We start from the raw sequence: 21,577 nt of genomic DNA, 5'->3' as shown, positions 1-21,577 counted from the left end.
GTCAAAAGATCACATATGGGTGCTCCTGTCATGGAGTCCATTAGGAAAGAATCACACTCAGCAAATAGCAACACAAGCAGTGATTTAATGACCAGCGTGCTGAATACTGTGGTGAGGTTTCAACCACACCGCACCAAGAGAAAAGGTTACCATCCCCAGTTTGCCATGAATTGCTTCCTCTAGAAAGCAAGAAATACATAAGTGGAATTTTCAGGTCCTTGTTAATAGCCTAAGACTTCCAAAATACTTAAAACTCAAATCATTCAAGTAGCAGGAATGAGAGATGCCTTGGGATATAATGCTAGTGATTCCAGCCTTGCCTTGCTCTCTTGCTTTTTTGCCTCCTGAGGACCCTTGCCCAAGCTTTATCTTCTACCTCCCGAAAGTTTTAATCTCCTTCTTCATCTCTTCCCTTCTGCTTTCAAATATTCATAGAGTCCTTCATCTTGAAGAAGCCATGACACTGCTCTGCCATCTCCCTCCACTGTCATCAAATACCTTCTTATTTCCCAGTCTAAATTCTTGAATAAGGCCAGGTGCAGTGGCTCATGCCTGTAATCCCAGCACTTTGGGAGGCTGAGGCGGGCAGATCACTTGAGGTCAGGAGTTCAAGACCAACCTGGCCAACATGGCAAAAACCCGTCTCTACTAAAAATACAAAAATTAGCAGGGCATGCTGGCTCATGCTTGTAGTCCCAGCTACTCAGGAGGCTGAGGCAGGGCAATCGCTTGAACCTGGGAAGTGGAGGTTGTGGTGAGCCGAGATCGTGCCACTGCACTCCAGCCTGGGTGACAAGAGCAAGACTTTGTCTCAAAAAAAAAAATTATTTAGGGGATTTGAGCTGCTTCATTTCCCATCTCTAACACTGCTTTTTTAATCACGGTGACTTCCTCCTAGTCTAATTCAAAAGACGCTTGGTTTCTTTTTCCATCTTTATTTTTACTGACCTCCTTCCTGAATTTCAGACTGTATATAGTTGAGCCCACCTTGAAACCAAGTCCTCAGCTTTATTGCCCAAATCTTCCTCTTCTTAGATGGCCCTTCTCCCCATTTTAATTTCGATTGGCCCTCTCCACTCATCCTTTGACCCTTTGGTATTTTCCACTGTGGCCTATTCTTTGAACTTTGAAAAGTTTGTTTATATATCACTTCGTCTTTTAATTTTGTGAAATCTTTTCCCAGGTTTTTATTCCTGGTCCTGCCTGACACTCAGCTCCAGGCCTAGATATTAAACTGTCCGTAGGTGAAACCTGCTCGGATGTTTCTCAAGGCTGACAACATTCAAAACCAAACGCATGCTCTTCTTCACATAAAAACCTCTTCTCTCACTAACTGCCCATTTCAGTCTCCATTCTTCCAAGCCCCCAAACCTGAAGCCTTGAAGTCACTTTGACTCTTTCCATCCTTTACAGCCCCTGTCCCTTCTCCTCATTCCCTTGGTTCATGTCATTACTGCATACCCAGTGATTAGTGCCTGACAGGCATGCTTTGTCCAGTGCTTTCATCCCTGCCTAGTCTGGAAACCTGGCTTCTAGTCTCAGCTTGCTGTGAAGGTGGTCATTCTGGGCCTCGCTTTCCTCATCTAAAAACATGGCAGTTGAAATATATAATCCATAGATCCTTCCCCAGCCAGCACCTTTTCTAGCACCACTCACTCAGTCAAGGGTACTGTCACTTCATGTACACATACCTTTAATAAAATTGGTTTTAGAAAAGTAGTGCCTTTTTGGGCCGGGTGTCTTAGCTCATGCCTGTAATCCCAGCACTTTGGGAGGCCCACAGGTAGACCACTTGAGGTCAGGAGTTTGAGACCAGCCTGGCCAACATGGTGAAAGCCCGTCTCTTCTAAAAATATAAAAATTATCCAGGTGTGGTGGTGCATGGCTGTCATGCCAGCTACTAGGGAGGCTGAGGCAGGTGGATCCCTTGAACCTAGGAGGTGGAGGTTGCAGTAAGCCGATCACGCCACTGCACTCCAGCCTGGGCTACAGAGCAAGACTCTGTCTGAAAAAAAAAAAAAAAAACAAAAAAAGAAAACAAAAGTAGTGCCTTTCTGCTGCTGGAACTTTAAAAGTTGCAATAAAGTATAAAAAAGAAAAAAGAAAAAATCAGTAGTCACTGGAAGTAACTAATAGCTTATTTTCTATACATATTTTTACATTCACTTTTTCTGAGGGCTTCTAGGTGCTCAGATACTATGTAAAGTGCTTCACGTACATTCTCAATTTAATTCTTAGAGCGATGCTTTGAGATGGACACTATTATTCTCACTGTACAGATGGAGGAACTGAGGCAGAAAAGGACAGAGTAAGTCAGCCCAGGCCACACAGCTAGGAAGTGAGGAAGCCCAACCAGTCCGTGCTCTCAGCCTTGATGTAGGAATCCCATTCCTCTCCCTCCCTCTGCAAAACTGAGGGCACACTGAATACGTAGGAGCTTCGCTTCACTTATTCTAAGCATTGCTTTTCATTGAGAACTCCCCTGAGCATCATCCCTATAGCTCTCTGTGCTTCACTGTGGGAAGCCCTGTTCTATTGTTTGTATCCCCGCTGCCTGATAAGGCTAAGTGTGCAGGCAGCTTTTCTAATTAAAGGTGGCTGCTTTGCAAACTACCATTTCTCCTGACATTCCCCAAACTCTAGGTGAGACTGAAGCCCTTTGTTAAAAACCTATGACTAGACTATTTATTTATTTATATGAGATAGAGTCTTGCTGTATCAACAAGGCTAGAGTGCAGTGGCATGATCATAGCTCCCTGCGGATTCTAACTCCTGGGCTCAAGCAATCCTCTCGCCTTAGCCTCTGAAGTAGCTGGGGCCAGGGGCGCGCATCACCATGCCTAGCTAATTTTTAAAATCTTTTGTAGAGATGGGGCCTCAGTATGTTGCCCAGACTGGTCTCAAACTCCTTAACTCAGGCAATTCTCCCACTTTGGCCTCCCAAAAGTGCTGAGATTACAAGCATGACCAACTGTGCCTAGCCCTATGGCTATAGTATTTTTTTCAAGTTTTATTTTGAAATATACTTATGTCTATTGTTTTACAAAAAGGCATTAGCCACATTTTGTTAAATAATAGAAAACAGACCCTCAAAGTGGCAAAGCTTTTATTTTCCTAAATCCTACAGATACTTGATGGTTCCAGGATTAATACTCAGTTCTCTGCATTGGAACTGAGAGCTCTGTTAGACTTCGTTTTTATTGCATTCTCTCTTAGGTGATGTAAAGAGTAGCTGGGACAAATAACAGCAAATCAAATACCATCTTACTTTATTTCCCAGTCTGATTTCCTGAATAAGGAATTCAACCTGCTTCATGGCCCCATCTCTGAAACTATTCCATGCTCGTAACCATTATGCAAGTATCCTGATAACCACATTCAGAAACTGTAGGTTCATAGACACCGGATGCAAATTCAGCAAGTGGTACATCAGCAGAAAAAAAGTTATCCTGTTTATAACTAGGTTAAACCAACAGAAAAAGTACAGGTTCTGCAGAAAGAAGGGGCAGTGTTGTAAATAATTATCAGGGTCACACTCTCAGTCACATTTGGGTCTCAACTTGTGCAATACCCCCTAGTCTGATATGGCAAGTTTTGATAACAGTACCGTTTTGTTCTGACCATGATTACAAAAATCTTTTCAGTTAAACCACTCTCGAGTTATTCACTTCAGCCCTCACTTTGAGAAGTGAAGATTCTCACTGAATTAGCAAAAATATAGAGGCAACCCTGATTTTATTTCATTAAATGAAAAAATGTTGTTGATGCATACAAGGTACTACGTGAGAAGCAAAGTCATGGTCACTGCCAGGAAGGAGTTGGCACATTAGTCATTTCTCCTGGCCTGGCTTCTCCAGTTGCACCAAATGCATCAGGGCTACTCCCCTATAGCTAGTTGAAAACAGAACTAACCCCTGAAAACACAACCAAGGTCAGCTTTTCCTTGAAGAAAACATAAACTGGCAGGAAAATTTTGTGCAAGCAAAAGCTTTCACATACCTATTCGAAGTAGACATTACTTGTGGATTATCTACTGTTCCGTTATTTATATATGCAAAAAAATGCCAGTACATTGGTGAATCAAAGTAAGCACCTACTCTGGTTTTACTGAAAGTAGAGCAAGGAGGGAAGATCCCACTGAAAGTATACATTCTTTGGGTCAAAATGATTAAGAATTTCAATACTATGAAAGTTGGGAGGTCCCGTAATATAGTCTTAATTTGAATTCTGGGGTCTCCAACCTTGGAGATTAAAAAAAAAGTATTTTGAGGTAATTTGACTCTTTGCTCTGACTCAAGGAGAATACCTTTCTTGCCATTAAAAAGGAAGTCACAGATGTTTCTTTTCAAGAAATCAATGGGCACTGCCATTTTGTTATGCAAAGATGGGTTTCAGAAAGAAGAAGTCACACAGCCTGTTCTTATAAGGAGGAGAAGCTCTCCAGACTCCCCATTTGATTCCTGGGTGCTTTTTAGGCATCGCTAATTTAGAGCATTTGGGAAATTCAGTTGTCTGCTGTCTGGGGACCTCAGTTTCCACTATTTTTGACATCTTCACCATTTGACCTTGCAAATAAGCCAATAGTCAGCTATTCTTCTATGACCCTAGAATGTATATGGAGTGGGACATGGGGTGCAGGTGGGCTGGGACAGTGGCAACACAGAGGGCAGAAGGACTCCAAGCATTGGACCCAAACTAGTCCCAGCTCTGCCTCTGGGAGCTTTGTCAAGCCACTTCCCTTTTAGGGCTGCAGTTTCTCTTGCTCTAGAATTCTGTGGTCTATGAGGTTTAGACTAATAGCTCCTAGGAGGTAAATTTGATTTGGAAGCCTGTTCCACCTTAAATTGTGCATGTAAGTATGAACTTTCAGTGCTTACATATTGATTTTGAATCTTATTTCAGACTCAACAAGAGGTTTCCAGGGAAAAGAGCTAATTAGTAAATTGATGGGATGCTTCCAATGGAGCAGGCCTGCTGTGTTTTTAGAGCCAGCAGGTGCTGGGAGAAGTTCAAATGGCACCAACAGGGTTGGATAATTGAGAGGATGTCAATATGGCAGTCTATGATACAGGGTTTAACTAGCTTCCTGTGACTTGCCTCTGGTTGGAGGGGCGACAGGCATCATTCATGAATGAACATCCCAAACCAGATCACAGGCTCCCAGTGCAAGCAAGTCAGGAGCAGACCTTTTGGGTGAGTGAGCTTTTGAGGCAGCTGTCAAATGGACCGTGGGAGGTACCTGGTTTACAGAAATAAAAAGAGGGCAGCAAAATGCAGCCTCAGTGAACAAAATGTGTAGAGTAGTGAAGGACCCAGATCATACACACAACTTGCACTATGTTCATCTGGTGGCACTGGGCTTGAATTAACTGAATAGAAGAGGAAATGGAGACTGTGTATTTGTGTGCATGTGTGTATTTGTGTGTGCATTCATGATCAGCTGGATGGCTCACTGCAGTACTGCTTGTCTGCATTACCCCCTAGTACGACTAGACTTGATGAAGTTGAGTGGGGAATTCCTCATGGCAGTTTTCTTCTCCGCAGGTTTTCCCACAAAGCACCAAGGGCTATGTACCTTCTGGAGCCCCCCAAGCAACCCAGAACTTTCTTCCCTGTAAGGGGCTGCTGGGCCTGTTTTATCAACCTGCTAAAGCAGATGAAAGCTGGCTGCAGAGGATGTAGTCATCACATAGAAGTAAGCAAAAAGGGATAAAGAGGTTTAGTCCTGTACTGAGTGTAGTGGCTCAGGCCTGCAATCCCAGCACTTTGGGAGGCCAAGGTGGGTGGATCACTTGAGGTCAGGAGTTCAAGATCAGCCTGGCCAACATGGTGAAATCCTGTCTCTACTAAAGATACAAAATTAGCCGGGAGTGGTGGCATGAGTAATTCCAGCTACTCCGGTGGCTAAGGCAGGAAAATTGCTTGAACCCCCACGGGAGGTGGAGGTTGTAGTGAGCCGAGATCATTGTGTGACCGCCCTCCAGCCTGAGTGAGAGAGCGAGATTCCATCTCATTAAAAAAAAAAAAAAAAAAAAAAAAGAGGTTTAGTCCTGGTTCTGCCACTTGCTACCAAAGTGATCTTCAGCAGAGTAGCCTTTCCAGCTTCTATGTCCTGCGTTATAAAACAGGGACAAGGATTGAATGAATTAACACATGTGAAGTGCTTAGCACAGTGCTGGTACATAGGTGCTCAGTGCTCAATAAATATTACTTATTATAATTACAATTAGGATGAAACGCATTGTGTCAACAAATTCATCAAGATAATTTCCCTTTCATCAAAGCAAGGCCAAAATTGGAGTGCTATCAGAATTCTCAAAATGCAGAGTGATAAACTCAGGTCAGGAGAAATAAACACACACCAAATATTCCAGATACTGAGGAAGAGAAAAGGGCATGGGTGTTCCTACCCTTCAAGGATTTAGGGTTCATAATGTTCATTAAGACGAACAACATGAAGAACTTGGACAGGAATATTTAGACAAGAACGGCCTGAAGAGGCTAACTTCATTCCCAATGGCTTGTCTTGATGGAGGCTGACAGGGTCAAGAGCTGGCAGAGCTTCCTGCTTTCACAGCCCCCAGCCCGTCTGCCTGAGCATGGCCCATCCTCCAGCCTCCGTTTTCCTGGCTGGAGTAATAACCCCCGGGGCAATGGAACATCTCGAAAAGAACCCAGGTGTGGAGCCAATCCTCTGGCTGGGTTCCAAACCCGGGTGTCCCATCTACTATCTGTGTAGCTTCCAGCAGTTCCTTCACCTCTCTGCATCTGTTTTCTCACCTGTGTGATTAGGCAATCATGTGTATGATGATAAAAGATGATGTAGGTGAATATGTCCTGCACAGGGGCTGGCCCCCTGACAGAGTCTCTCCCTCCCCAAAGCTGCCATCCCGCCATGAGGCAGAATGTATGCCCTGAAGGGTGATGTAGGCACCAATAGAGGTGGCTGTGCCTGAGAGCACTGTGGGAACTCCCTGCTCCTGGCATTTGGAGATGAAATCTGAAAGGTCCCTGTTAGCCCTCCTTCAGGCCGGTGGGATGACCACAGGGGTGAGGCAGTCCTGCCCCCCTGGTGGGAACAAACGGTGGGGCTACCAGGTGGGATCTAACCAGCCTGGACAAAAGGGAGCAGTGTGACCAAGCCATCTGTCTACACAGGAAAACCAGAACCACAATAAGCTGTGTTAGTCTTAGGTAAGCCTAAGTGGGTATTTCATGTTGTTATTGGGTCAACTCTTGCTACTTTTAAGCAATTTTTGCTACGGTGTAGACCCAGTGGCTCCCATCTGTAACGTCACAAGAGTTTTGCAAGATTATTTTGGAAGGCCTAGGGATAGCTCATGTGGATCTGCCTATAACAGTTCCCTTTCATCTTCCTCCTCATTTTGCCACAGTGTGAGAATTTAACAAGAAAAAGCTGCTGAAGGAGAGGGACGGGATCAGGAGAGACAGAGAGAAGGGATCAGAGCTCCAGGTGGGAGTCACAGTCCAAGGAATCAGGTTGGAGCTGCGGGACCTTGGCACAATGCAGGCAAACTGGAAAATGAAGATGCATTTGATGGTCCCAAAGGTGACTCCAGTTTTCGATTCCAAGTGCCCAGGACAAAGGTACCAAGTCACCTCACACATCAGCCCGTGAATGTCAAGTCAAAAGAAAAAGGCACAGGAGTTTCTCTGGGGTGGCCTTCCTTCCAGCCCATATTGCCATAGGCCATCCTGATACCCTACCTCAACCCATTTTCATTAAGTCCTAACAGATTCTAGGATGTGTCACAGGACTCTGAGACCCCCACTCTACCAGCTCAAACTCTGACAGGAAAGCAAAGGCCAAGATTTCCTATGAACAACACATCTCTATGTTTAAGGAGCTGCTGGGGGCAGCAGGTGCCCCTGTCTGCTGTGACCTCATGACTGAGTGATCTGAAAACTGTGCTGAGTCTTCTTCTACTCCCCTGGGTGTAGGTGCCATACATCTCAAGACCAATGAAAGCTTTAAAAAGAATACATTTTTAATGGAACCCAGTAGCATCATTGCATAGATCCTGGCCATCAAATTTTGCTTTCAGTGAGGTCAAAGCAAAACTCCATCATTTCTTTGAAGGGCAATTGCGGTGACTGTGGTCTGTCACAGAAGAAGCAGGTCTCAGAACCACTGATCCTCACCAAAGACACAGCCAGAAATAAGTGCAGGGTAGACCCACATAACTCTCTCTTCCGTGAGCAAGGACATGACCGTGGAAAAATTTATTTTCATCATTCCTTGTTTCACACTTGGCATTTGAGCTTCATGGATGGAGGGAAGAAGAGAAGATGATGGACTTGAGAAAACACACAGCTTCATGAAGACCAGGGTCAGGAAACAAAAGGTTTCGATAAACAGGAGACAGCAAAGATAACAAAGGAACAGAAGAATCCGGAAGTTAAGAAAGTTTAAAAAGGAGAAAGACATGTGAAAATTGGGAAGTTAGCTCTTAAGATAAGACAGAGAAGCCAGCTGATCTAGGGCAGTTGATAACGAGTACCGATAAAATGAAACTGCTACTTCCATAAAAAAAAATCCCAGCCCAGCTCAGTGGCATGTGCCTATAGTCCCAGCTGCTCAGGAGGCTAAGGCAGGAGGATTGCTTGAGCCTAGGAGTTTGAGACCAGCCTGGGCAACATAGTGAGACCCCCTCATCTCTTAAAAAAAAATTCTGAATCAAATTGTAGGCCTTATTTAGTTTTTTGAGAAATCTTCCAAAGGAGAAGTCACTATATCAAAAAGACACCTAACGTGCCTGTTTATCACAGCACAATTCACAATTGCAAAGATACAGAATCCACCTAAGTACCTATCAACCGATGAGTGGATAAAGAAAATGTGGTAAATATACACCATGAAATACTACTCAGCTGTACAAAAAGAATGCAATAATGTCTTTTGCAGCAACTTGGATGGAATTGGAAGCCATTACCCTAAGGAAAGTAACTCAGGAACGAAAAGCCAAATACCAGATGTTCTCACTTACAAATGGGAGCTAAGCTTTGGGTACACAGAGGCATACAGAGTGGTGTAGTGAACACTGGAGACTCAGAAGGGCAGAGGGTGGGAGGAGCATGAGGGATGAAAAATTACCTATTTGGTATGATGTAAACTATTAAGCTGATGGGTACAATAAAAGCCCACACTTAACCACTATACAATTCATCCATGTAACCAAAAACCACTTGTACCCCTAAAGCTGCTGAAATAATTGTTTTTAATTTAAAAAATTCCATGCTTTGGAAATTCTAGGACAGGAGAGCCAATCAGGCACTGTTCAGAGCAAGCAAAGAACACTCACTTGCTGAATGTATCCCCTCCCTGCTGTCCCCTGTGCCCCTTGGCTGGCCAGGGACCTTACCAACAGAGCTGGACAGCACCCCCAGCGTCTCCCAGCTCACCTTATCTCATCAATCAAAACTTACCCTGTGTCTCATTTTTTTAATGAAATAACCTAGGGCTATAATGGGTTAATTAGTTAATCAAATCTATTCTCATTCACTAATTGGCTCATATGTCATCTATTTGAGAAAATTGTACATTAATAGCCACTTCTTGGCTGTTTGACAACTGCTGAGTCATTTAGTATTTCAGGACCTCCGTTTTCTTACATTAAAATAATGGGGGGAATTAATATCTAAGAAAGGGGTGATATTTGAGTTGAGTCTTGCAGTAAAATGGAGTGGGAGGGCTGCAGCATGCTGTTTTTAAGATAAGGCAAAAGAGGAGAAAGCGTGGTTAAAGGAAATGAATGTAGCAGCAAAATCGCCTGATAGACTCCTGGCTGAACATAATTATGGCTGCATCCTCAAGGGATAAAAAAGAGCGATGCAAAATGTCCCAGAGGGGCTTGGACTTCCTATCATGTTTATAAATCATCTTGATGAAAATGGAAAGTCTACACTGATTAAATTCACTAATGATCCTAAACTGAGCAGAGGAGTAAATTCCAGAAAGGAAGGATTTATAAGGTGAGTAGGAATATTAATCAGCTCATCTTCACGGAAAGGGTGGCAGTAAATGAAATGGGATTTGCTATAGATAATGGCAACGAGGTACACCTGGGGGAAAACTATAATGAGCCCAGATTCAAACTAGGAAGGTGTTATTTAGGAAATAATAATGGTAAGAGAGCTCTAAAGTGGAGAGTGAATAATAAATTAAAAACAAGCTTAAAATAAGCACTCATTATGGATTACAATTTCACTCTCAGCACTTTTGCAGCGGGGTGGTGCAGAGGAGGTGAATGTGAATGGCAGAGATGGAAGCAGGTTTGTAGTGTAGCACTTATATTTTACAGGTGAGGACGCTAAGCCCAGAGAGGTTAGGTGTAGACTGACTAGGTCAGGGTGGAAAAACCCTGTCACGCTGGTAACTCTGTCCCTTGCAGTGGTGGCAGAAGATCATGATTCCTTCTGACAATCTTAATTTAGCCTCAGAATCCTCAATGCTGCACTCTAAGCAGTCTCTGATTACTTTGCTCACAAAATATTATCTTTTGTCATCTCTAGCTTCTATCATAGAGGTAGACGTTGGCAGAGCTGTAGCTAAAAACCTAGATGTCCTGAATATCTAGTGCTTCTTTTTCACCTTACACGGTCTAAATTCTCTACAGTCAACATTGACTGTGACTTCAAAAGTCAAAGACTCAGAAAGCATAACTAAGTTCTTATCCAGGATTCTGATCTTGGTGTCCATCATCTTGGTTTAAGTTTCCTTAGACAGCATTTTAAAATCTCCAAAATTGAATATATATAGAGAGAGGTGTTGAGAAGACACTTAGAAATAGCAATAGTTTTGAGCCAGTGAGTTTTGTGCCCCTGGGGAGTAACATAAAGCATTTTTAAAAAGAAGTCTATTGAATTCAAGTAACAAAAATTAAACTTCCACCTTAGGCATTTGACAAAATTAATGACCTTGTTAAAAATTCCCTGAGACTGATTAATGCTTCTCATATTTGTTTCCCTCCTGGGGAACAGAGTGAATTTTCCCGGTGCGAATAGAGCCATGTAGAGGAAAGTCCTGTGTGTGCTGGGTCAGTTTAGTTAGGTGGGGGCATCAACCTAGGGAGGAGGGGAAGGAGGGGAAGATTGGTCTCAACAGAATTATGAAGCAGGTGAGTTTGGCCCATTCTCACTTCCTTTTAGTGTCCTTTCAGTTCCCTCTCCCCAGGAAGGCTCATGCTGCTCCTGTAAGTCTCTGAGTGATGTGAGGGCTACCCCTGTAAGGCTGAGCTGGTTGTGTGTTGCACAACTTTAGGGGACGCTATTCTCCTTTGGGAACTCGGTAATTTAGCATGACCAGCCCCCTGGCAGATTCAGAACAGTTCTCCACTTATTAGGCCTTTCCTTATCTTTGCCAGTCTTCAGTGGAAATCTACCTGCTATGTGTCAGATCAGAGTCATTTTCACATGGGCTAATGGGTCACTGCCCAAGACTTTCCTGAAGACCCACCCCATAGCTTAAGCGAATGAATTAAATAGTAGAACATTTTGGCATGTGCCTGAACTAAATCTCTCCTATGTATACTCTTCCAATGGTTAATGAATACCTCATAGGATTCATGAGAGATGGCATCCACATGCTTGATCACCCATAATCATAAAGGTTGGCTACCAAGATGTGTTTTTTTTTTTTTTTTGAGATGGAGTCTTGCTCTGTCGCCCAGGCTGGAGTATAGTGGCGCAATCTTGGCTCACTGCAACCTCTGCCTCCTGGGTTCAAGTGATTCTCCTGCCTCCCGAGTAGCTGGGATTACAGGTGCGTACCACCATGCCCAGCTAATTTTTTGTATTTTTAGTAGAGACAGGGTTTCACCATGTTAGCCAGGATGGTGTCGATCTCCTGATCTTGTGATCTGCCCGCCTTGGCCTCCCAAAGTGCTGGGATTACAGGTGTCAGCCACTGCACCCATCCCCAAAATTTCTTAAATAAGACTTTAGTCTACCCAGCACTTTAAAGCTCGCAGAATCCTGTCCCACCATGCCAGAGTGTCTAGATATCAAGTGCTAGAGTCAGTTAATCTGGGGTTAGAGCCCCATCTCTGCGACTTGTTGGCCATGGAGAACAGAGTTAAGCCAATTACCTAAACTTTCCAAACAAGTTTTTTGATAGGACTAAGATAATGTATTTAGCATAGTGCTTGGCAAAATAAATAAATAAAAATAAAAAAACACGTGTAATCTGCTATCCCTGCTGTTGTTTTTATTTCAGATACGCTGTGGGGCAGGAAAGCTGGATGTTATCTCCTTTATCTTGAGAATCCTAGGAAACAGAAATGATTTGTCTGGGGATACACAATCAATCCTTGTCAAGGCTGAATGTTAAACCTGGGCTTTCTATGTAAGGCTCCAGTCTTCTTCCCACCATCCCATGCTCTTATAAACCTAGTGCAACAGTTAACGACATGTGTGTGCCTCCCCATGCTGAATGGTTTATCATACACATGAGACGCACTAGTTGCTTTTTAACTGTTTCCTTCTCTCATACAATGCCTATGTTGACTTGCCGGAAACACGCAGGTAATAGCAAACACAGGGTTTGAATTTTCTTTTTTTTTTCTTTTTCTTTTTTTTTTTGAGATGGAGTCTCACTCTGTCACCCAGGCTGGAGTGCAGTGGTGCGGTGGGCTCACTGCAAGCTCCGCCCCCTGGGTTCACGCCATTCTCCTGCTTCAGCCTCCTGAGTAGCTGGGACTATAGGTGCCCGCCACCATGCCCGGCTAATATTTTTGTGTGTATTTTTTAGTAGAGACAGGGTTTCACCATGTTACCGAGGATGGTCTTGATCTCCTGACCTCGTGATCTGCCCACCTCGGCCTCCCAAAGTGCTGGGATTACAGGCATGAGCCACCACGCCCGGCCAACACAGGGTGTGAATTTTCTATCTTCAAGGTGCAAGTCCACATGTCCTGGATGTGGAATTGACATCTGTGTCAGGGCAAGACTGGAAATGTGCCTTTTCATCCATAGCTGCCATTGGGTATATTATTATCCCTCAGGGATCTCACTGACAGAGACGATGCCCCTCTCACTTGCCAAGCAAACTAGGCCACTTGATCCTAACATAAACAGTTGCAGAGCTAACACAGGAGCCCCGGTGATGCAGGGACCTTTTTATACTCTATATCTGTTAGGCTGAAGGCTCAGGGACAGATCCAGATTTTGTGGGCCCCTATAGATTATTCAGTTTTGGAATCTTCTTTTTTTAAAAAGTATAAAGTCAAAATTAGGTATGGGAAAATTAAAGAGATGGAGAACAGACTAGTCGTTGCCAGGGTTCAGGGATAGAAGACAGGAGAGAGAGATGGGTTTGTTTATAAAAGTGTAACAGGTGATGATGAAACTGCTCTGTATCTTGACTGTGGTGATGGGTACCTGAACTTAAACATGTGCTAAAATTGCATAGAACCAAACACACACATACAAATGAGGACATATGGCTTGGCGCAGTGGCTCACGCCTGTAATCCCAGCACTTTGGGAGGCTGAGGCCGGTGGATCACCTGAAGTCAGGAGTTCGAGACCAGCCTGACCAACGTGGTGAAACCCTGTCTCTACTAAAAATACAAAAATTAGCCAGGCGTGACGGCATGTGCCTGTAGTCCCAGCTACACGGGAGACTGAGACAGAATCGCTTGAACCCAGGAGGCAGAGGTTGCAGTAAGCTGAGATGGCGCCACTGCACTCCAGCCTGGGTGACAAAGCAAGACTCTGTCCAAAAAGAAACAAACAAACAAATGAGGACATATAAAATTGATGAAATCAGTAAGATCTGGATTACCAACACCAATATTCTATTCCACTATTGTACTATAGTTTTGTAAGATGTTACCCTTGAGGAAAACTGGATGAAAGAGATACAGGATCTCTATTGTTTCTTCCCACAGCATGTGAGTCTAATAATTATTTCAAAATAAAAAGTTTAATTTAAAAAATGGATAGAAGTAGAAACAAAATTTGGAAAAAAAATAGGCACCAGGTCTAGGAGGGTTGGTGCTAATGAGAAGCCTAGACACCTAAAAACTTCACTGGCTTCATGGCAAATCTATTCCTGACTGAAAAGGCAGTAGACTGATAGAAAATAAGTCACAATAGAGATATGAAACCATTTTAAGACCCACGAGTGAACGTGTACACTTCTGGGATTACCTTTTTTGATCACAAGGAAGGCTGCCAATGTAAAATAAACATAAGCTACTTACCCACGTAAATAGGTTGGCTCCACTCACTCCAGAGCCCCGCCTCTCTGCACATGGAGCTCACTGCTGCTCTCACTTGAACATCGTACTTAGAAAGATCATCAATTATTGAGATGAATGCATTGGTCATCATTTTTTCTATCTAAGTGGGGAAAAATAGCATTATAAGAATCTCTAGACACCTAATTTAGTTCTGCCAATTATCAGAATGGGAGGTCCTATATAGGTCCTGTGACTCACTGTACAGCAAGCCCTTTAAAATCAACAGGGCACATATTAATTCGTTTATGCTAGGTGCTTTAGTGTGGACGTGTTGGCAGTCACCCTTCAGTGGAACGCTATCTTGTAACCAACATATACGAAATGATCAACAGTCAAGATCCAGGTGTTCCTATCCAGGCCCAGCTGATGTTTCCAGACTGAAAGACTGGAGTGGCCTATGCTAGAATGCATTATTCCCTCACCTGGTCCCTCCATAATCTATAGTCACATTACTAAATAATATCACATGAATGCTAGATTGTCTAGTGTTGAAATGAAGCTATTTTCTCATGAATGAGCCCTTCTTCTTTTTCCTTATACTGATCATGGTCGCCACCATCCAGCTAGTCCCCTGTGCCAGAGATGTGTTCCTGACACCTGTATCTTGAATACCCCCGGAGGTGTTTCTCCCTTTTTTACTCCAGCCCTGTGACCGTTGCCTATTTTAGCTCTTATTATCTTTTGCTTGGACCTTTGCAGTAGCCACTAACTGATATCATATGTCCATGTGGCCCCTCCCCACTCACATCTAGTTTTCATGCTGCTACCAAAATTCTTCTTTTACTCTGCAAATGTAGACATATTTCCCTATTGTGTAAAACTATACACACATGAATATACACACATGTATATTCATACACGGTATGAATTTTCTATCTTCAAGGTGCAAGTCCACATGTCCTGGGTGTGGAATTGACATCTGTGTCAGGGCAAGAATGGAAATGTGCCCCTTCATCCATAGCTGCCATTGGGTATATTATTATCCTTCAGGGATCTCACTGACAGAGACGATGCCCATCTTACTTGCCAAGCACACTAGTCCATTTGATCCTAACACAAAAAGTTGCAGAGCTAACACAGGAGCCCCGGTGATGCATGGACCTTTTTATACTCTATATCTGTTAGGCTGAAGGCTCAGGGACAGATCCAGATTTTGTGGGCCCCTGTAGATTATTCAGTTTTGGAATCTTCTTTTTTTAAAAAGTATAAAGTCAAAATTAGGTATGGGAAAATTAAAGAGATGGAGAACAGACTAGTCGTTGCCAGGGTTCAGGGATAGAAGAGAGGAGAGAGAGATGGGTTTGTGGCATCCATTGCCCATAGTCATGGTTTTTAAAAAAGAAGCCATTTCTTTATTTTTTAGCAAAATCTTATAGAGCCACTCTGGGAGAAGTCACAGTGTCAAATATAGAGTCATGATTTCAGTGTTGGTCTTATGTCCAGGCATCCAGGCAGACTGAATTGCTTGCCACTCGACTGAAAGAACCATACTCTCTCAAGCATAAAGTTACTCCTTTTCCTAGGCTGGTGCAAGACAGGAACTATTTATTACTGGCTTGTGATGGGCTAAATACAGATAAAATTATGACTGCCATTTGGAAGTATTGATAGCAATTTGACATTGCCATGATATCCAAACACATGATCAGTGAACTGACACTTTACATGTCTTTGGCTATATTTAATTTTTTCTAGTAAATCATTTTTATTGTATTTGACAAAAGCACCAATCTATGGTAGATTAGACATTATAAAAACACACGCACACACACATGCACACACAGTCCTTCATTTATAAGTATTTTGGGACGCTCTGGCTAAGAAAGTCCTTCTCATGTTTTCTCACCAGACTAGTTTCTCTTCATCCTTACAGATTCCATTCAATTCCTCTCTGCAGAGCAGGCTCTGTGCCCACACCCCCATGTCTAGCTGTACTGGCTTTTCCTGTGGGAGGGCAACCCCAAGGCTGGGCAAGTATGTCACAAGATTGGGTAACATGGCAGAAACAGTCTTATTTCTCACAAAGAGGCGAATTTGTAAATATTTGTTGAATCTAATTGAATTGGCTTTGTCTACTCTCTATAAGACATGAGTTGGAATCCTATTTTTTTTTTCCTAGCTTTGTGACTGTGGGAGTGTTACTTCATCTCTTTTGCCTCACTTTCCTATAAAATGGGAATGGTAATTGCATCATAGAATTATGTGAGGATGGAATAAACACATCATAAAGCTTGACACATAATTGATGCTCAAGAAATGTTGATTGGCTTTCTTCTCAGTTCCTTTCCCCTTGAAATTTTTGTCTATTAGTGCTAATGAGTTTTTTTAATTGTAGTAAAATACATATAATGAAATTTACCATCTTAATCCTTTTTAAGTGTACAGCTTTGTGATATTAAATACTTTCACATTGTTGTGTCACCAATGTTCAACACTCTTTTAATCTTGCAAAACTGAAACTCTGTACCCATTAAACAATACCTCTCCATCCACCCTCCTACCAATTCCTGGTAACCACCATCCTACCCTGTTTCTATGAGTTTGACTATTTAACCTCATAAAAGTAGAATCAGACAGTATTTGTCCTTTTGTGACTGACTTATTTTGCTTAGCATAATGTCCTCAAGGATTCTCCGTGTGGTAGCATGTGTCAGAATTTCCTTCCTTTTAATGCTGGATAATATCCTATTATATGTATATGCTGCATTTTGCTTATCCATTCATTTAATGGGCACTTGGGTTGCTTCCAGCTTTTGGCTTTTGTGAATAATGCTGCTATGGACATGGGTGTACAAACATCTCTTTGAATCCTTGCTTTCAATTCTTTTGTATACATAACCAGAAGTGGAATTGTTGGATCATATGGGAATTCTATTTCTAATTTGTTGAGAATTCATCATACCGTTTTTATAGTAGATGCATTATTTTAGTTTGGTGTTTTTTTTTGTTTTTGTTTTTGTTTTAGATGAAGTGTTGCTCTGTCACCTAGGCTGGAGTGCAGTGGTGCAATCTCAGCTTACTGCAACCTCTGCCTCCCTGTTTGAAGCGATTCTCCTGCCTCAGTCCCCGCCCCCGAGTAGCTGGGATTATAGGCACGCGCCATCATGTTGGCTGATTTTTGTATTTTTAGTAGAAATGGGGTTTCACCATGTTGGCCAGGCTGGTCTTGAACTCCTGGTCTCAGGTGATCCACCCACACTGGCCTCCTAAAGTGCTAGGATTACAGGCGTAAGTCACTGCATCCGTCTATCATTTTAGATTTTAACCAGCACTAGTACCAGTGAGTCTGTATCTAATCCTTTGTATTAGTTTCAACCAAAAGTATGTTCCTTCAAAACAAAAGGCCAGTAAGATTTGGTTTATATCTATTTGGTTATATCTATAATACCTGGGTAGATTAAGTTAACTTTGACCTTGTTAGTACCAAGCTGTAATTTGGTTGCAGTCACTGAAGATAATTTTTTAAATGTTTCTAAAACAAATGTCTGTCATCAAATATTGGAATGATCTGAGTAATTACCTGCAAATATCCGTTCCTTGTATTGTGTATTTTTACTTCATAATCAAAGCAATGGATTGGAAAGGCAGACACTGGTTTCTCCCATTGGATAGAGAGACGAGTTCCTTCAATCTCTGCTGTGACATTCAGTGGAGGATTTATTTGATCTAAGTTAGGGAATGAAAGATCCGTGATTTTTTTTAGAATCAGTGATCAAAGCTGATAACTCCAATCCACCCACACTTCTCAAGGCATTTCTAAGATAAGCTTTTTTCAAATATTTACCATCAGGACTTAATCAACTGATTTCCAAGCCACAGGAAGCCGGTGGCCTCCCATAATACTCTTGTCTTATAGTGCTGAAGAAGAAGAGACCCTTTCTGGAAACTACAAGGATTACTACTCCAAATGGAGTTGAATGCTTGAATCTCTACCCCCTCAGCTCATTGCAAGACTTACCCACCGTCCACCTTTACTACTCAAGTTGTACCAGGCCCAGAATAAACCTGACCACTGAGAGAACATTTCCCTGGACCTTCCCCCAAGCCCTGCCTCTTCCCAGTAGGTATGTGGCCCTGAGCAAATCACTTCCCCTTTCTGAGATTCAGTTTTTAATTGTAATTTCATTTTGTTTACTGCGTCTTTTGTTTTTTGTTTGTTTGGGGGATGGAGCAGGAAGCTTCAGTTTTCTTTTGCATCAAAAAGAATGGATTGGGGCCGGGCGTGGGGGCTCACGCCTGTAATCCCAGCACTTTGGGAGGCTGAGGCGGGCAGATCACAAGGTCAGGAGATCAAAACCATCCTGGCTAACATGGTGAAACCCCGTCTCTACTAAAAATACAAAAAATTAGCTGAGCATGGTGGCAGGCGCCTGTAGTCCCAGCTACTCAGGAGGCTGAGGCAGGAGAATGGCGTGAACTCAGGAGGCGGAGCTTGCAGCGAGCCAAGATTGCGCCACTGCACTCCAACCTGGGCGACAGAGCAAGAAATCTGTCTCAAAAAAAAAAAAAAAAAAAAAATTAAGAATGGATTGGGCTACATTTGTCTTCACTTAGGATTCTAATGTCCTTTCCCTTGAGATCTCACCTGATTGTCTTATGGTCCCGTGAGGTGAGGGGAAATGAATTCTTAATGAGTGTCCTTGTCTTAGGTAATATGACTTAGATCTCACAATTAATAGGGACAAGCTAAGAGTGGAATCCACTGGCTTTAGAGTCTCCTATTCCCTATGAAGAAAATTCTTTACCAAGAAAGTACTTATTTATTTTAGTAATCCTAGGAATTAGCCTCAATAAAATGAAAATCATAAAAGAAAAATGAATTCCTGTGGTCTGTACTAGATCATATCCTTTTTCATATTAATATCATTGTTTCTTAGGTCTTCCTCAGCATCTTTTATTGCCTATTTTCATGAAAGTGACATTTTTAGTTCGCCTAAGAAATATACTAGTGGAGAGAATTGCATAACCTCTTTAGTAAGGGCTATGATTCTTTACACAAAGTTATATTCCATTGGATATAGATATGTCACAGCCAAATCATACCCTCTAAATAATATTGTGGTGTATTTATTAAACCTTTATGCCAGGCACTGTTCTAAGCACTTTATCATTAGTAACACAATTCTCACGAAAACTGCACAGGAAGTATTGATTCCTCTCCATTGTTTCAGATAAGAAGATTAGGCACAAAGTAATGATCAGCTTGTCCAAGGTCACTCACCCAGTGGTGGAGCCAGGATCCAAATCCAGGCAATCTTGCCCCACAGCCCATAATAACCACCCACCATTGAAATCTGGAATCTCCATAACTGAGAATGCCATGTGAGAGCGCCTGATGAGTTTCACTAATAGAACTATCTGGGATGAGGGAGAGTGTCTTCTCTACTGAGAACTGAGCAGATGAAACCATGAAGAGAATTTTTAGAGCTGAGAATTGCACATTGAGAGATATTTGAGCTGCAGAACATCCAGGAGATGGGCCAGAACAGTGAGAAATTCAGAGAGAGAGATGGTAGCCTGGGAGAAGAAGGGCTTCTGGATGGGAAACGTGCTGACTGTGAACAGCTAAGAGAGGCTATTCTATAGGGAAAGGACTCAAATCACCTGGGGTGGCACTAGTCCATCACAGGACCCAGGGGCAGAAATTTCACAAAACCTGTCAGAACTCATGAAATATTAAATGGTCTCTTTTAAGCAGCTAAATTCACTTTTTCTGGTGCAGTGATTCTCAACTGGGGGAAATTTTACCCCTTGAGGGGCATTTGGCAAAGTCTGAGACTTTTTTAAAAGTCACAGCTCAAGGACAGAGGGGCATACTACTGGCATCTAGTGTGTAGAGGCCAGAGATGCTGCTAAATATCCTACAGTGCCCAGCACAGCCCTCCATAACACAGAGTTATCCAGCAAAAATCACTGGTGGTGTTGGGATGGAGAACCCTCCCCCAGTGGTTTTCAAACATGGGTCTGATGCTTACTTGGCATCAGAAAAGTAGTAAAACTAGGTGATCTTTATAACCCTTCCCTCCAGTGCTGAGATTCTGAGATTCGGTTATTTTAGCTTTGGGTTAAGTTGATCTTACCAATGGCGTGAAGGGCAAACAGCTGATCAAAGGGCTTGATGGCAGAGTGCTTGCTGGAGCCGTTAACAAGCACCGCAAGCCAGTCACGCCCTTTGCTGAGGATAAAAGTCCTGGGAAACCAGCATGCGATATTTCTCCCCAGTGTGTCTTTGCTGTATTCTTGGCATTCTTCAGTCCAAGAGCCATACCTAAATTGGAACATTCACGAGTTTTATGAGGTTGCAGGAAACAACCATTTGCCTAAGTAAAAATAGGCACAGTACTAACCTATAGTAGAGAAAATACTGCGTGTCCTCAGGGGCATCTGTGCCAACAAGCCAGGTGCAGTGAAGGGAAACTTGGTACGACCTTAAATGTGAATAATTATCTGCTGTAGTGTTTGTGGTGCAAGTTAAATTCACAATTGAGGTTCCAGGAGACCCTAGGTAGTCAAAAATAAAAAGAACAAAACATTGCCATGGTAAACTCTGAATTTCATGCCCTTTTGGAACTATAGTGATGTGAACATCGTACTCATCACCAAAAAATAATCATCTTCACATTTTTTTTTCCCTTGAGACAGAGCCTCGCTCTGTCACCCAGGCTGCAGTGCAGTGTTGCGATCTTGGCACACTGCAACCTGTGCCTCCTGGGTTGGAGCGATTCTCGTGCCTCTGCCTCGCAAGTAGCTGGGATGACAGGTGTGCACCACCACACCTGGCTAATTTTTGTATTTTCAGTAGAGCTGGCATTTCACCATGATGGCCAGGCTGGTCTTGAACTCCTGACCTCAAGTGATCCACCCGCCTCAGCCTCCTAAAATGCTGGAATTACAGGCATGAGCCACCATGCCTGGCCATCATCATGTATTTCTAGAAACCTATTAACTACCAAAGGCCAACTTACTGGAGATACGGAATTAGAATTATAAAGTCCCCATTTCTGATATTAAAGAGCTTCCCAGGTATTTTGTTTGGGGCTTGCGGGTGGTGTTTGTGCAATAAATGTGTGGAAGTTCAAGAGAAGTACAATATATTGTCATTTGGAGGTTGATGTCCAGCAACTTTGGTGCTCTAATGCCACATTTGTTAATAACTAGCTGTGAAACATTGACCCCCACTCTTCTGGGCTCTGTATTTTCAACTGTAAAGGAGAGGGCTGGTACAGGAAGGTCTTGAGTACCCCTTTCCATCCTAGAATTGTGTGATTCATTAGGTTGTATCCAAATTCTTCATGAGTTACACAGATTGCTGCT

At 42.8% G+C, this 21,577-nt stretch overlaps 1 protein-coding gene across 5 annotated transcripts in view; it reads right to left on the bottom strand.

The window, feature by feature from the left end:
* The window catches only part of IL5RA (interleukin 5 receptor subunit alpha), a 40,723-nt gene that overhangs the window by 7,822 nt on the left and 11,324 nt on the right, over positions 1-21,577 (bottom strand). For 3 of the 5 annotated variants that reach the window (XM_030801750.1, XM_030801751.1, XM_030801752.1), the window contains exons 4-7: positions 20,611-20,764; positions 20,344-20,531; positions 17,784-17,929; positions 14,225-14,363 (exon numbers count right to left, since the gene is read on the bottom strand). In XM_030801750.1, coding sequence (XP_030657610.1) covers positions 14,225-14,363; positions 17,784-17,929; positions 20,344-20,531; positions 20,611-20,764 — 627 coding nt within the window. Of the gene's footprint in view, positions 1-12,202; positions 12,287-14,224; positions 14,364-17,783; positions 17,930-20,343; positions 20,532-20,610; positions 20,765-21,577 lie in introns of those variants that run through there. The other 2 variants (XM_003264913.2, XM_003264912.3) reach the window with 2 other exon arrangements.

Source organism: Nomascus leucogenys, chromosome 21 (assembly GCF_006542625.1).
Source record: "Nomascus leucogenys isolate Asia chromosome 21, Asia_NLE_v1, whole genome shotgun sequence".
Classification (NCBI taxonomy): Eukaryota; Metazoa; Chordata; class Mammalia; order Primates; family Hylobatidae; genus Nomascus; species Nomascus leucogenys.
This window is presented reverse-complemented; position numbering and strand designations above follow the sequence as displayed.